This window comes from Ranitomeya variabilis, chromosome 3, assembly GCF_051348905.1.
Source record: "Ranitomeya variabilis isolate aRanVar5 chromosome 3, aRanVar5.hap1, whole genome shotgun sequence".
NCBI classification, from domain to species: domain Eukaryota; kingdom Metazoa; phylum Chordata; class Amphibia; order Anura; family Dendrobatidae; genus Ranitomeya; species Ranitomeya variabilis.
In genome coordinates this window covers 248910095-248927104 of record NC_135234.1, presented here as the reverse complement: position 1 = coordinate 248927104, position 17010 = coordinate 248910095, and the positions used below count along the sequence as shown (strand labels likewise).

The following is a 17010-nucleotide window of genomic DNA, read 5'->3' as shown; positions in this document are numbered from 1 at the left end:
GATGGTAGGCGAGAGTCTGATGTGTTGTGGTAGGGGGTTCCAGAGTAGGGGTGATACGCGAGAGAAATCTTGTATACGATTGTGGGAAGAGGAGATAAGAGGGGAGTAGAGAAGGAGATCTTGTGAGGATCGGAGGTTGCGTGCAGGAAAGTACCAGGAGACGAGGTCACAGATGTATGGAGGAGACAGGTTGTGGATGGCTTTGTACGTCATGGTTAGGGTTTTGTAGTGGAGTCTCTGGGCAATGGGGAGCCAGTGAAGGGATTGACAGAGGGGAGAGGCTGGGGAATAGCGGGGGGACAGGTGGATTAGTTGGGCAGCAGAGTTTAGAATAGATTGGAGGGGTGCGAGAGTGTTAGAGGGGAGGCCACAGAGCAAGAGGTTGCAGTAGTCAAGGTGAGAGATGAAAATATGCAGTGTCAAAAACAAACCAAATCCAAATACTCACAATGGCTTCCCACGATGAATATTTGCTGAGTTTTTGATTTTTTTTTTTATTTTCTGCATCATTTCTGCACCTGTAAGCTAAATTAGGTTATGAGTGTTTTTTTACATTGCACTTTTGAATGCGTTTTTTTGAATGTTTTTTCATTCCATCCTGTTTCCTTTTTTTGTACCGTGAAAATACACAGCATCAAAAACTCACCAATAACTCATGGGAATTTAACCTAAGTGTCTGTTCACATGTGACGTAATTCTAATGGAGTTTTTAGCACCAATTTCGGAGTCTAGTCAGAAAAAGCGTTGCGAATAATACGCTGGTTTTTGATGCATTTTTATATGTGTTTTCACAGCATTTTTACTAACACAGCATCTTACATATTCAGCCCACTGTGCTTTTTAATTACATTGCAAAAAACTGAACTGAAATATGCAACATGACAATTTCTCTTGAGAGTACACCGAATTTCATGTTCGGATTTTTTCAAAAGAATTACATTAGGTCACTTATGTCAAACCGTGACCCATGGGCCAAATCTGGGTCCTTCGCCCAGCTTTGCACTTTCTCCCGGAATTGCACTTTCAACTGTATCGGCGTCCTATATGCCAATACAGTTGAAAGCACTGATGGATAAGAAAGAGTCAGTTGATGCTCCCTCTGTCATCATTCTCCCTATGTGTCTGACATCTCAGCGCAGTGGGAACTATGATGTCATTACAACATGCCCACTGTACTGAGATGTGCAGGCCTTTATACTGTATGGAGAACTATGTGGGAACTTTATACTGTATGAAGGATTTTGTGAGGCCTTTATACTGTATAGAGCACTGGGTGGGGCCCATAAAACTGTATGGAGCAGTATGTAGGGCCTATTATACTGTATGGAGCATTATGTAGGGCCGATTATACTAAATAGACCACTATGTGAGGCCTATTATACTGTGCGGAGCACTAGGTGGGTCCATTATATTGTATAGTGCACCATGTGAGGCCATTATTCTGTATGGAGCACTATCTGGGCCATTATTCTGTATGGAGCACTATGTGGGGTCATTATACTAAATAGACCACTATGTGGGGTCATTATACTGTATGGAGCATTATACTAAATAGACCACTATGTGGGGTCATTATACTGTATGATGCACTGTTGTGCCCATTATAGTGTACTATATGGAGCAATGACTCACTTGAGTAAATGGTTCAGTTAAACATTTAGTAGGCAAAGCCATTCAAAATAAACTTTATAATTCTCATGCTAAATTTCTTACATAAGTCCATAAAACATATTAGAAATGCAAATAAAGAGAGCAATAACTCATATTGAACGGTTTCATATTTCTAGCAGTGTAATACAACATCCACCAGCAGTGCAAGCAATGAACAGGCATTGGTGAACGCAACAAGTAAGTATAATCTATTAATCTCTGATAATACTTTGCACTGAATTAGATCCATATCTGTTTGCTGTGTACCACAGATAAAACAAGTGGTTAAAAAGCAATAGTGAGTGACTTGTAACCTCTCCAGTCAACAGATGCAGGTAACCTGACAGTAGTTTTCTTCCTATGTTTTCATGTTATATTGTAATTAGTCATTACAGTCTATCTCCAATGCAGTTGTGTAGTCAAGTGTCTGTGTATATTCTCATTTACATTTTGATTATCAGCGTTACATATAATGGGCCAAGTCACTTGTGAAATTTTTAATACTTTCCAATATGGAACAGACATCAGACTTGTGACTTTACTGGTTGATGTTTTTCTGGAGTGTAGGCATCTTTAATCATATTGAATATTAAAAAAAAACTAAATTAGAAATTTTAAAAAACCCATAGCAGCCTATCCACTGCCAGTAAAGCATGATGATGATAATTGGCCGAACATATGTAGCAAACATTGCACCCCCCCGAAACTCACTAAAAGGGGTCATTCACATGTCTTCACCCCGCGAGCACTCTGCATCACTGTCTACATGCTTAATCCAGGAGTGGAACCCCCCAGAGCACCTGCTCTGTGTCCTGGAGACACTCCCAGCCCTGGCACACAAACACCATCGAAAACCTGACCAAAAACCCTAGTGTACGAACAAAACCCAACAGCTTACATATCAAAATTACTATGAAAAGGAACAAGTTTATAATCAAGGTTAATAGATAAATGACAAATCTTGTTTATAATTCGTACCATTAGGATATCGTGTTTAATTTCAAAAGTCATGATACTTCCCTCAAAAGCACCCGTCTGCCCAAACTGCTCCTCTTGGCAGGCAATTGACTTTTTCGATGCCATAAAACATAAAATGCTCCACACTGGCACCGTGCAGTTCTGTAAAGGGTTTATCAGCTCCCGAATGGGGAGTGTTTTCACTATAAATATTAGAACCGGCAGATGTTGGCTGTGTATTACAGCTGTCATCTGCCAGGTATGGTGGTGAGGGCTTAGCTCCTGAGTCCGTCTTATACATGCGCACCCTGACTATGACGTATAGTTACTTCAGGGTGTGCAAAAGTGTTAATTAAGATTACAGTATCGTGCAAATTCATAAATGCATTTTGTATCTTCACATATAGAAAGATATTCTATTGTGCCTTAATAATAAAGTGGTTTACTCCAATATATGTTATACCTCTACAGGTACAGTAAGTGAATGCTATGCCGAGATGTGGACTGAAGGTGAGTTTTGCTTAGGAACACAATGGGGCATATTTGTCACTACACACGAGATGACAATTAAACAATAAAATGTTATCCATACCCATGTCTAATTACACTAAACAATTATCTTTGAGATGAAGCCATGCATTTTCAATGTATAGCAAACAAAAATATTCAATTATCTGTGCGCTTGAGCTAAAGAAATACATTTTCCGAATGATTAGCAGATGCACGTTATGCCATACAGTACATTCATACAAAAATATCAGCCATGCGTGATCAAACTGCAAACAAGTCACACATGAGATGATTGCTTGCCATATAAAGAACCAAATGAAGAACTGTCAATTTGGTAGAAATCATCCATTTGGTACAACTTTGGCCCAATGTGTATGGGGGCCATTAGAGTAGACAACCTTAAAATGCACTAGAATTATCACTGTGCTTCATGTTTGACAAATCGTGTTCATCTTTAGACTGTCTAGTATACAGAAACTTTAAACCACCGATTAATTGACTTACTTTGTGCCAGAAATATTCATTAACATTTTGGTGCATTTATGGCACAAAGTTTCACATATTATGCTTTGTCCTTACAAGAATGTGATGAAGACGTTTTTTCATACCGTATATCAGAACTCCAGTGCATTAAGTTTGATAAATTTCTCTCCTATTTGTAAATTATGCTTCTGACTGTAAAATCTGGTTGGTGCAATCTATGGCATAATTTCAAGTGAAACTCCACATTACTAATTAGAATGATCAAAATGGTTTTACTAGGGTAATTTAACATATCTAGGCCATTATTTCTACATTCTGGTCCCTCACATGCAAATTTTGTACAGCTTTCATCATGGAATGCACAGATTTCCTGTCCTCAAAATAATAGTTGTTTTGGGGGCATGAGACCACACCTATTCATCAGTCTCTTCCAGATAAAAAAAACACTGTACATGGAAAACTACATTTATTGTTTCTTATTTTTCCATAACCACTTTTTAGCAATTTTTTCCCTTTCTTTGTCAATTTTTTCCCTTCCTGCACTTATTATTCTCTCAATTATAGAATAAAATTTGTATACGTAGTGCATACACAGAAATCAAGTACATGCTGCAACCCATGAAAGTTGTGGATAGTAGAATGGTGTGGGATGAGGAGTGAATAAGTGCTGGGCACTGAGACTTAGGGCTTGTGCACATGACCGTGCTTTTGGTCTGAGTGTGATACGACAAAACATTGGCTCGTGCTCAGACAAATGTTAAGCTATGGGGCCGTGCACGTGTTTGATTTGATTTTTTCCTCTGAAAGCGTCTCTCCGAGGGAAAAAATTGTTGCATGCCTGAGTTTTCTATTCAGATCGCATTCAGCCATGCAAGTCAATGCGTGTGGGGGAAATATTGGACTGCACTTGGATGACATCCAATTTCCGTGGTCTCACAGAATGGAGAAGTTGGAGAAATGTTTTTCTACATCTTCTCCTCATCCTAGACAATCGGGCAACGGTCTTAAAGTTATCTCTGGTACAATAGGTTATCAGCTATGCATTACAGCTAACACCACCGCATATGGCATGACGACAGTTTCTGTGCCCCTGCCATTCATAAAAGTACTGTAATGCAGTGGCTTTCACGTCCATGCAGTAACGATGCAGTGACCCGAGAAAGTTCAACTTAAATATCTTTATTTTTCAACTTAAACAAATCCCAAACTTTATCTAATAATAAATAATAATAATAATTTTATTTATATAGCGCCAACATATTCCGCAGCGCTTTACAACTTATAGAGGGGACTTGTACAGACAATAGACATTACAGCATAACAGAAATCACAGTTCAAAACAGATACCAGTAGGAATGAGGGCCCTGCTCGCAAGCTTACAAACTATGAGGAAAAGGGGAGACACGAGAGGTGGATGGTAACAATTGCTTTAGTTATTTGGACCAGCCATAGTGTAAGGCTTGGGTGTTCATGTAATGCTGCATGAACCAGTTAACTGCCTAAGTATGTAGCAGTACAGACACAGAGTGCTATTAACTGCATAAAGTGTATGAGAACATGATGCGAGGAACCTGATTATGTTTTGTTTTTTTTTTTAATTTTAATTAGGCCACAAAGGGATAGTTAGGTTAATGCATTGAGGCGGTAGGCTTTATCTGATGGTTTGCAGCCAGAACATCCTTATCAGTCCTTTGCCATGGATGATTGCCCCACTGTATAATCCATGGGTGCCGTAATGGCCTTGCTCAAGTCTCTGGTCTGTGTTTAGTTTCAAACAGACCGACACAGAGCTCTTGCTCTATTGCTTGAAAAACCCAATACTGACACAACCAAATCTTAACTGAAAGTTTAAATGGGAATCGTGGACATGGGCCACTCCCAAGACCTGGAGTGGAGGGTCAGATCTGTCGCATTGCCTTCCTACAGATCTCTTCAAAAATAAAAGCCCATGTCAGGATTTCCTAAACAATGACCTTTGTATATGATTCCCCTCACTGCCTTACAGTACATAAAGTATGTAATTGTACTTCTTGCACTCTAAAAGTTTCCACTGCAGCAGTTTTTTTCACCCAGTAATAATTGAGAAATCTCAGTGGATCAAGAATCTCATTCTTGATAAAGGGATCAAAGTGCGAGGTAAAAACATGCTTCCAATTTCTCAGTTATTGCTGGCACAGTGATAAGGATTTTCAGTTCTCTGGATCAGCCACTTGAGATACCAGCAAAGTGTAATATGCCATTTCTTATGTATGCCCTTTAGATACATATGTATATAGATAGATAAATTTGCTGCAGTAGTTAGTTAGACAAATTGAATGAACCTAGGTTTGATACAATACCCCTGTTTGTCCATCTGTGGGAATGTGTTGAAGTTCCATCTATTTGTAAAAGGGGTCACTTAATTATTAAAATATAAATAATATTATTTCATCCTTTACATCCATTTTCTGTAATGACTCGATCTTTGGATCAGTGGGGCCCCAGAATTCAGATGGCATTATTTAGGATATTTTTCTCCTATCTTGTAAAAATGGTATAACCGTGCTTGATAATCTTTAGGGATGTCTTTGACAAGTATCCTGTGCATGATGCTGGGATGAACGTCAATTAATCAGACACGCTTTTTCCTGGACAGGGGGGGTTTAAGGAGGCTTTATTAGTGCCTAGTGCTGACTCTTCCAAGAATCTACTGGTTTAGTAGGTGAGAAAGTTCAATATTCTATGACCAAGTTCTCTGTGGAGGAAATGGAATTGATCTGCTGATTGATTTGGCAATTGCATAAAATTCCACTTACCGTATTTGCCTTAAAAACTCTTGGGTCATTGTCTATCTGTACTGTGAAGTGCTTTCCAATCAACCTTGCTGCATTTGATTGAATCTGAGCAGAAAGTATAGCCTTGTACATTTCAGAATTCATCCAGCTGCTTTTTCATCAATAAACATTAATGACCAAGTGTTATTGGAAACCATGAATACCCCTGCCATCACACTGCCTCCACCATGTTTCACAGAGGATGTGGTTTGCTTTGGATCATGAGCTGTTCCAAGCCTTCTCCATACTATCTTCTTCCCATCATTCTGGTACAGGTTGATCTTAGTTTCATCTGTCCAAATAATGCATTTCCAGAACTGGACTGGCTTCTTTAGATGTTTTCGGCAATATCTAATCTAACCTTTCTATTTTTGAGGCTGATTAATGGTTTAAACCTTGTGGGGAGTCCTCTGTATTTGTTTTCATGAAGTTTTCTCTTTGTGATAGAGTTGGATACTGAAACACCTACATCCTGGAGAGTGTACTTCACCACTGGTGGACACAGACAGAAAAGGGCCCCTGTGTAAGAAAAATATTTGGACCCTTTGCAGCTAAAGAGCTACTAAAAATGCAAAATTGCACCTGTTTCAGAGGTAGAAATGGGCCCTGTTATGACCCCAATGGCAGAGGGTCTCAGAAATAGATACCAAGTCTGCAAACACAAAAAACCAGCTCATAGGGCAGTGGTAACTGGGCTGACCATATATCTAATCCTAGCACCACAAATAGCAGCAGCCGGGGAACGTGCCTACGTTGGTTCTAGACGTCTCGCGCCAGCCGGAGAACTAACTAACCCTAGAAGGGAAAAGAAAGACCTTTCTTGCCTCCAGAGAAAAGACCCCAAAAGTTGGATACAAGCCCCCAACAAATAATAACGGTGAGGTAAGAGGAAAAGACAAACGTAAGAATGAGCTAGGTATTTAGCAAAGAGAGGCCCACTGACTAATAGCAGAATATAGTAAGATAACTTATACGGTCAGCAAAAACCCTATCAAAATTTCCACGCTGGATATTCAAGAACCCCCGAACCGTCTAACGGCCCGGGGGGAGAATACCAGCCCCCTAGAGCTTCCAGCAAAAACAGGAATCACATTTAGTACAAGCTGGACAGAAAATAAGAGCAATGCAAATAACCAAAAAACAAGGAAGCAAGACTTAGCTTAATTTTGCAAGAAACAGGACCAGCAGACAGGAGCAAACAGAAAGGACTGTGTTGTGAAATTGGATTCTGGGCTCCCCCGGTGGCCACTGGTGGAATTGAACTTGTGTGCATCATCCTCTCTGTTCACCTGTTCCCATCAGGATGTGGGAGTCTCTATATAACCTTGCTCCTCTGTCAGTTTCATGCCGGTCAACAATGTAATCAGAAGCCTTTCTTTGCATGTTCCTGCTACTAGACAACTCCCAGCTAAGTTGGACTTTCGTCCTTGTTTGTTTTTGCATTTTGTTCCAGTTCACAGCTGCTGTTTCGTTACTGTGTCTGGAAAGCTCTTGTGATCTGAAATTGCCACTCTGGTGTTATGAGTTAATACTAGAGTCTTAAAGTAATTTCTGGATGGTGTTTTGATAGGGTTTTCAGCTGACCATGAAAGTGCCCTTTCTGTCTTCCTGCTATCTAGTAAGCGGACCTCGATTTTGCTAAACCTATTTTCATACTACGTTTGTCATTTCATCTAAAATCACCGCCAATATATGTGGGGGCCTCTGTCTGCCTTTTGGGGAAATTTCTCTAGAGGTGAGCCAGGACTGTATTTTCCTCTGCTAGGATTAGTTAGTCCTCCGGCTGGCGCTGGGCGTCTAGGGATAAAACGTAGGCACGCTACCCGGCCACTGTTAATTGTGCGGCAGGTTTAGTTCATGGTCAGTTTAGATTCCATCTTCCAAGAGCTAGTTCTTATATATGCTGGGCTATGTTCTCTCGCCATTGAGAATCATGACAGTTTGACCGGCCAAAAAGGGTTAAATTATTGGCTGAGAAAGGAGAGAAAAAAGAAGTCTGCTGAAAATTTTTTTTTTTTTTTTCTCTAGTTCTGAGTGTGCTCATAATTGAATCACTTGCTAGTCTGCCTATACTGCAGCCTTCCTCTCTTTCTCTCCTTCTAATCCTTGAATGGCTCTGTGTTCACCTGTTTGAAATGGATCTTCAGAGTGTAGCTACAGGTTTGAATAATCTCGCCACGAAGGTACAAAATTTGCAAGATTTTGTTGTTCATGCACCTATGTCTGAACCTAGAATTCCTTTGCCTGAATTTTTTTCAGGGAATAGATCTTGCTTTCAAAATTTTAAAAATAATTGCAAATTGTTTTTGTCCCTGAAGTCTCGCTCTGCTGGAGATCCTGCTCAGCAGGTCAGGATTGTGATTTCCTTGCTCCGGGGCGACCCTCAAGATTGGGCTTTTGCATTGACACCAGGGGATCCTGCGTTGCTCAATGTGGATGCGTTTTTTCTGGCCTTGGGGTTGCTTTATGAGGAACCTCAGTTAGAACTTCAGGCGGAAAAGGCCTTGATGTCCCTATCTCAGGGGCAAGACGAAGCTGAAATATACTGCCAAAAATTCCGTAAATGGTCTGTGCTTACTCAGTGGAATGAGTGCGCCCTGGCGGCGATTTTCAGAGAAGGTCTCTCTGATGCCATTAAGGATGTTATGGTGGGGTTCCCTGTGCCTGCGGGTCTGAATGAGTCCATGACAATGGCTATTCAGATCGATAGGCGTCTGCGGGAGCGCAAACCTGTGCACCATTTGGCGGTGTCTACTGAGAAGACGCCAGAAAATATGCAATGTGATAGAATTCTGTCCAGAAGCGAGCGGCAGAATTTTAGACGAAAAAATGGGTTGTGCTTCTATTGTGGTGATTCAACTCATGTTATATCAGCATGCTCTAAGCGTACTAAGAAGCTTGACAAGTCTGTTTCAATTAACACTTTACAGTCTAAGTTTATTCTATCTGTGACCCTGATTTGTTCTTTATCATCTATTACCGCGGACGCCTATGTCGACTCTAGCGCCGCTTTTCTTCCGCCCCTGTGTTGCGTCAGCCTGATGTTGCTCTTCCTTTTCAGGTTGAGGTCGACGCTTCTGAAATTGGAGCTGGGGCGGTGTTGTCGCAGAGAAGTTCCGACTGCCCCGTGATGAGACCTTGTGCTTTTTTTTCCCGTAAATTTTCGCCCGCCGAGCGGAATTATGATATTGGGAATCGGGAGCTTTTGGCCATGAAGTGGGCTTTTGAGGAGTGGCGTCACTGGCTTGAGGGGGCCAGACATCAGGTGGTGGTATTGACTGACCACAAAAATTTAATTTACCTTGAGTCTGCCAGGCGCCTGAATCCTAGACAGGCGCGCTGGTCGTTGTTTTTCTCTCGGTTTAATTTTGTGGTGTCATACCTACCGGGTTCTAAGAATGTTAAGGCGGATGCCCTTTCTAGGAGTTTTGAGCCTGACTCCCCTGGTAATTCTGAGCCCACAGGTATCCTTAAGGATGGAGTGATATTGTCTGCCGTTTCTCCAGACCTGCGGCGGGCCTTGCAGGAGTTTCAGGCGGATAGACCGGATCGTTGCCCACCTGGTAGACTGTTTGTTCCTGATGATTGGACCAGTAGAGTCATCTCTGAGGTTCATTCTTCTGCGTTGGCAGGTCATCCTGGAATCTTTGGTACCAGGGATTTGGTGGCAAGGTCCTTCTGGTGGCCTTCCCTGTCACGAGATGTGCGAGGCTTTGTGCAGTCTTGTGACGTTTGTGCTCGGGCCAAGCCTTGTTGTTCTCGGGCTAGTGGATTGTTGTTGCCCTTGCCTGTTCCGAAGAGGCCTTGGACGCACATCTCGATGGATTTTATTTCGGATCTGCCTGTTTCTCAGAAGATGTCTGTCATCTGGGTGGTGTGTGACCGTTTCTCTAAGATGGTCCATTTGGTTCCCTTGCCTAAGTTGCCTTCTTCTTCCGAGTTGGTTCCTCTGTTTTTTCAAAATGTTGTTCGTTTGCATGGTATTCCGGAGAATATCGTTTATGACAGAGGGACCCAATTCGTGTCTAGATTTTGGCGGGCATTCTGTGCTAGGATGGGCATAGATTTGTCTTTTTCGTCTGCTTTCCATCCTCAGACTAATGGCCAGACCGAGCGGACTAATCAGACCTTGGAGACATATTTGAGGTGTTTTGTGTCTGCGGATCAGGATGATTGGGTTGCTTTTTTGCCATTGGCGGAGTTCGCCCTCAATAATCGGGCCAGCTCTGCCACCTTGGTGTCCCCGTTTTTCTGTAATTCGGGGTTTCATCCTCGATTTTCCTCCGGTCAGGTGGAATCTTCGGATTGTCCTGGAGTGGATGCTGTGGTGGAGAGGTTGCATCAGATTTGGGGGCAGGTAGTGGACAATTTGAAGTTGTCCCAGGAGAAGACTCAGCTTTTTGCCAACCGCCGTCGTCGTGTTGGTCCTCGGCTTTGTGTTGGGGACTTGGTGTGGTTGTCTTCTCATTTTGTCCCTATGAGGGTTTCTTCTCCTAAGTTTAAGCCTCGGTTCATCGGCCCGTACAAGATATTGGAGATTCTTAACCCTGTGTCCTTCCGTTTGGACCTCCCTGCATCTTTTTCTATTCATAATGTTTTTCATCGGTCATTATTGCGCAGGTATGAGGTACCGGTTGTGCCTTCCGTTGAGCCTCCTGCTCCGGTGTTGGTTGAGGGTGAGTTGGAGTACGTTGTGGAAAAGATCTTAGACTCCCGTGTTTCCAGACGGAGACTCCAGTATCTGGTCAAATGGAGGGGATACGGTCAGGAGGATAATTCTTGGGTGACTGCCTCTGATGTTCATGCCTCCGACCTTGTCCGTGCCTTTCATAGGGCTCATCCTGATCGCCCTGGTGGTTCTGGTGAGGGTTCGGTGCCCCCTCCTTGAGGGGGGGGTACTGTTGTGAAATTGGATTCTGGGCTCCCCCGGTGGCCACTGGTGGAATTGAACTTGTGTGCATCATCCTCTCTGTTCACCTGTTCCCATCAGGATGTGGGAGTCTCTATATAACCTTGCTCCTCTGTCAGTTTCATGCCGGTCAACAATGTAATCAGAAGCCTTTCTTTGCATGTTCCTGCTACTAGACAACTCCCAGCTAAGTTGGACTTTCGTCCTTGTTTGTTTTTGCATTTTGTTCCAGTTCACAGCTGCTGTTTCGTTACTGTGTCTGGAAAGCTCTTGTGATCTGAAATTGCCACTCTGGTGTTATGAGTTAATACTAGAGTCTTAAAGTAATTTCTGGATGGTGTTTTGATAGGGTTTTCAGCTGACCATGAAAGTGCCCTTTCTGTCTTCCTGCTATCTAGTAAGCGGACCTCGATTTTGCTAAACCTATTTTCATACTACGTTTGTCATTTCATCTAAAATCACCGCCAATATATGTGGGGGCCTCTGTCTGCCTTTTGGGGAAATTTCTCTAGAGGTGAGCCAGGACTGTATTTTCCTCTGCTAGGATTAGTTAGTCCTCCGGCTGGCGCTGGGCGTCTAGGGATAAAACGTAGGCACGCTACCCGGCCACTGTTAATTGTGCGGCAGGTTTAGTTCATGGTCAGTTTAGATTCCATCTTCCAAGAGCTAGTTCTTATATATGCTGGGCTATGTTCTCTCGCCATTGAGAATCATGACAGGACTGATTACAACGATGCCAGGCACTGGACTGAGAATCCAGGAAGTTTATATAGCAACACCCCTGGACTAACGACCCAGGTGGGTGCCAAACTGAGGAAAGACAAACCCAGAGTCATATCACTAGTGACCACAAGAGGGAGCCAAAAAAGTCTAATTCACAACAGTACCCCCCCTTAAGGAGGGGTCACCGAACCCTCACCAAGACCACCAGGGCGATCAGGATGAGCAGCGTGAAAGGCACGAACTAAATCGGCCGCATGCACATCAGAGGCAACCACCCAGGAATTATCCTCCTGACCATAGCACTTCCACTTGACCAGATACTGAAGCCTCCGCCTGGAGAGACGAGAATCCAAGATCTTCTCCACCACGTACTCCAACTCGCCCTCAACCAACACCGGAGCAGGAGGCTCAACAGAAGGAACCACAGGTACAACGTACCGCCGCAACAAAGACCTATGGAACACGTTGTGAATGGCAAACGACACCGGAAGATCCAAGCGAAAGGACACAGGATTAAGGATTTCCAATATCTTGTAAGGACCGATGAAGCGAGGCTTAAATTTAGGAGAGGAGACCTTCATAGGAACAAATCGAGAAGACAGCCATACCAAATCCCCAACACGAAGTCGGGGACCCACACCGCGGCGGCGGTTGGCAAAACGCTGAGCCTTCTCCTGTGACAACTTTAAGTTGTCCACCACATGATTCCAGATCTGCTGCAACCTATCCACCACAGAATCTACCCCAGGACAGTCAGAAGACTCCACATGTCCCGAGGAAAAACGAGGATGGAAACCAGAGTTGCAGAAAAATAGCGAAACCAAAGTAGCGGAACTAGCCCGATTATTAAGGGCAAACTCAGCCAACGGCAAGAAGGTCACCCAATCATCCTGATCTGCAGAAACAAAACACCTCAAATAAGCCTCCAGAGTCTGATTAGTTCGCTCCGTTTGTCCATTAGTTTGAGGATGAAAGGCAGACGAAAACGACAAATCAATGCCCATCTTAGCACAAAAGGATCGCCAGAACCTGGAAACAAACTGGGATCCTCTGTCAGACACAATATTCTCAGGAATGCCGTGTAAACGAACCACATTCTGAAAGAACAAGGGAACCAGATCGGAAGAGGAAGGCAATTTAGGCAAAGATACCAAATGGACCATCTTGGAAAAGCGATCACATACCACCCAGATGACAGACATTCCTTGAGACACCGGAAGATCTGAAATGAAATCCATGGAAATGTGTGTCCAAGGCCTCTTCGGGACAGGCAAGGGCAAGAGCAAGCCGCTGGCACGAGAACAGCAAGGCTTAGCCCGAGCACAAGTCCCACAGGACTGCACAAATTACCGCACATCCCGTGACAAGGAAGGCCACCAAAAGGACCTAGCCACCAAATCTCTGGTGCCAAAAATTCCCGGATGCCCTGCCAACACCGAGGAATGAACCTCGGAAATGACTCTGTTGGTCCACTTATCAGGAACAAACAGTCTGTCAGGTGGACAAGAGTCAGGTCTACCGGCCTGAAATCTCTGCAACACACGTCGCAAATCCGGAGAAATGGCTGACAAGATCACTCCCTCTTTAAGAATACCAACTGGTTCTGCGACTCCAGGAGAGTCAGGCACAAAGCTCCTTGAAAGAGCATCAGCCTTCACATTCTTTGAACCTGGTAAATACGAGACCACAAAGTCAAAACGGGAGAAAAACAATGACCAACGGGCCTGTCTAGGATTCAGGCGCTTAGCAGACTCGAGATACATCAGATTCTTGTGATCAGTCAAGACCACCACACGATGCTTAGCACCCTCGAGCCAATGACGCCACTCCTCAAATGCCCACTTCATGGCCAGCAACTCCCGATTGCCAACATCATAATTCCGCTCAGCAGGCGAAAACTTCCTAGAGAAGAAAGCACATGATCTCATTACAGAGCAACCAGGGCCTCTCTGCGACAAAACGGCCCCTGCCCCAATCTCAGAAGCATCCACTTCAACCTGAAAGGGAAGTGAGACATCAGGCTGGCACAAAACAGGCGCCGAAGTAAACCGGCGCTTCAACTCTTGGAAAGCTTCCACGGCTGCAGAAGCCCAGTTAGCAACATCAGAACCTTTCTTGGTCATATCCGTCAAAGGTTTAACAACGCTAGAAAAATTAGTGATTAAACCAACGGTAGAAGTTAGCAAAACCCAAGAACTTCTGAAGGCTCTTAACTGACGTGGGCTGAGTCCAATCATGAATAGCTCGGACCTTGACTGGGTCCATCTCCACCGCAGAAGGGGAAAAAATAAAACCCAAAAAGGGAACCTTCTGTACTCCAAAGAGACACTTCGAGCCCTTAACAAACAAAGCATTCTCATGCAAAACCTGAAACACCATCCTGACCTGCTCTACATGCGAGTCTCAATCATCAGAGAAAACCAGAATATCATCCAGATAAACAATCATAAATTTATGCAGATACTTTCGGAAAATATCATGCATAAAGGACTGAAACACTGAAGGAGCATTAGAGAGCCCAAAAGGCATCACCAAGTACTCAAAATGACCTTCGGGCGTATTAAATGCAGTTTTCCATTCATCTCCTTGCTTAATGCGCACAAGGTTGTACGCACCACGAAGATCTATCTTGGTGAACCACTTGGCACCCTTAATCCGGGCAAACAAGTCCGACAACAGAGGCAAAGGATACTGAAATTTAACAGTGATTTTATTCAGAAGCCAATAGTCAATACAAGGTCTCAAAGATCCGTCCTTCTTGGCCACAAAAAAGAATCCCGCACCAAGAGGGGAAGAGGATGGACGGATATGCCACTTCTCCAGAGATTCCTTGATATACGAACGCATTGCGGTATGCTCAGGTACAGACAGATTAAATAGTCTTCCCTTAGGAAATTTAGTACCTGGAATCAAATCTATGGCACAGTCACAGTCCCTATGAGGAGGCAGGGCACTGGACCTGGACTCGCTGAATACATCCTGATAATCAGACAAATACTCAGGAACTTCCGAAGGAGTAGAGGGAGCAATAGACACCGGCGGGGAATCACCATGAATTCCCTGGCAGCCCCAACTTGACACAGACATTGCCTTCCAATCCAAGACTGGATTATGGGTCTGTAACCATGGCAGACCCAAAACGACCAAATCATGCATTTTATGCAGAACAAGAAAACGAATCACCTCCCGATGTTCAGGAGTCATGCACATGGTTACCTGTGTCCAAAACTGCGGTTTATTTTCTGCCAATGGCGTAGCATCAATACCTCTAAGAGGGATAGGATTTACCAACGGCTCAAGAACAAAACCACAGCGCTTGGCAAATGACAGATCCATAAGACTCAGGGCAGCACCTGAATCCACAAACGCCATAACAGGGTAGGAAGACAATGAGCAAATTAAAGTCACAGACAAAATAAATTTAGGTTGCAAATTACCAATGGCGACAGGACTAACAACCCTTGTTAGGCGTTTAGAGCATGCTGATATAACATGTGTAGAATCACCACAGTAAAAACACAACCCATTCTGACGTCTATGATTTTTCCGTTCATTTCTAGTCTGAATTCTACCACATTGCATTAAATCAGGTGTTTGTTCAGACAACACCACCAGAGGATTAGCGGTTTTGCGCTCCCGCAAACGCCGGTCAATTTGAATAGCCAGCGCCATGGAATCATTCAGACTTGTAGGAATGGAGAAACCCACCATCACATTCTTAATGGCTTCAGAAAGGCCATTTCTGAAATTTGCGGCCAGAGCACACTCATTCCACTGAGTAAGCACGGACCATTTCCGAAATTTTTGGCAATACACTTCAGCTTCATCCTGGCCCTGAGAAATAGCCAGCAAGGCTTTTTCTGCCTGAACCTCAAGATTGGGTTCCTCGTAAAGCAATCCGAGCGCCAGAAAAAACGCATCAATATTTGCCAATGCCGGATCTCCTGGCGCTAGCGAGAAAGCCCAATCCTGAGGGTCGCCCCGTAAAAAAGAGATAACAATTTTAACTTGCTGAGCTGAGTCTCCAGATGAACGGGGTCTCAGAGATAGAAACAATTTACAATTATTCCTGAAATTCCTAAACTTAAATCGGTCTCCAGAAAACAGTTCAGTAATAGGTATTTTAGGTTCAGACATTGGACTACTGGTAACAAAATCTTGTATGCCCTGCACACGAGCAGCAAGCTGGTCCACACTTGTAATCAAGGTCTGGACATTCATGTCTGCAGCAAGCTCAAGCCACTCAGAGGTAAAGGGGAGGAAGAGAGGAAGAAAAAAAAAAAAAAGAAAAAAAAAACAACTCAGAATTTCCTTTCTTATTATCCCACTTCTGCAATGCATTAAACATTCAATGTTGGCCTGGCATACTGTTATGGCCCCAATGGCAGAGGGTCTCAGAAATAGATACCAAGTCTGCAAACACAAAAAACCAGCTCATAGGGCAGTGGTAACTGGGCTGACCATATATCTAATCCTAGCACCACAAATAGCAGCAGCCGGGGAACGTGCCTACGTTGGTTCTAGACGTCTCGCGCCAGCCGGAGAACTAACTAACCCTAGAAGGGAAAAGAAAGACCTTTCTTGCCTCCAGAGAAAAGACCCCAAAAGTTGGATACAAGCCCCCAACAAATAATAACAGTGAGGTAAGAGGAAAAGACAAACGTAAGAATGAGCTAGGTATTTAGCAAAGAGAGGCCCACTGACTAATAGCAGAATATAGTAAGATAACTTATACGGTCAGCAAAAACCCTATCAAAATTTCCACGCTGGATATTCAAGAACCCCCGAACCGTCTAACGGCCCGGGGGGAGAATACCAGCCCCCTAGAGCTTCCAGCAAAAACAGGAATCACATTTAGTACAAGCTGGACAGAAAATAAGAGCAATGCAAATAACCAAAAAACAAGGAATCAAGACTTAGCTTAATTTTGCAAGAACCAGGACCAGCAGACAGGAGCAAACAGAA

General features: G+C 43.6%; 1 protein-coding gene across 2 annotated transcripts in view; it reads left to right on the top strand.

The window, feature by feature from the left end:
* LOC143815762 (uncharacterized) overlaps positions 1–17010 on the top strand; it is a 785716-nt gene that overhangs the window by 301644 nt on the left and 467062 nt on the right. Inside the window, exons 18-19 of one of the 2 annotated variants that reach the window (XM_077295356.1) lie at positions 1791–1848; positions 3079–3117. In XM_077295356.1, the coding sequence (XP_077151471.1) occupies positions 1791–1848; positions 3079–3117 (97 nt within the window). Of the gene's footprint in view, positions 1–1787; positions 1849–3078; positions 3118–17010 lie in introns of both variants that reach the window. The other variant, XM_077295355.1, reaches the window with a different exon arrangement.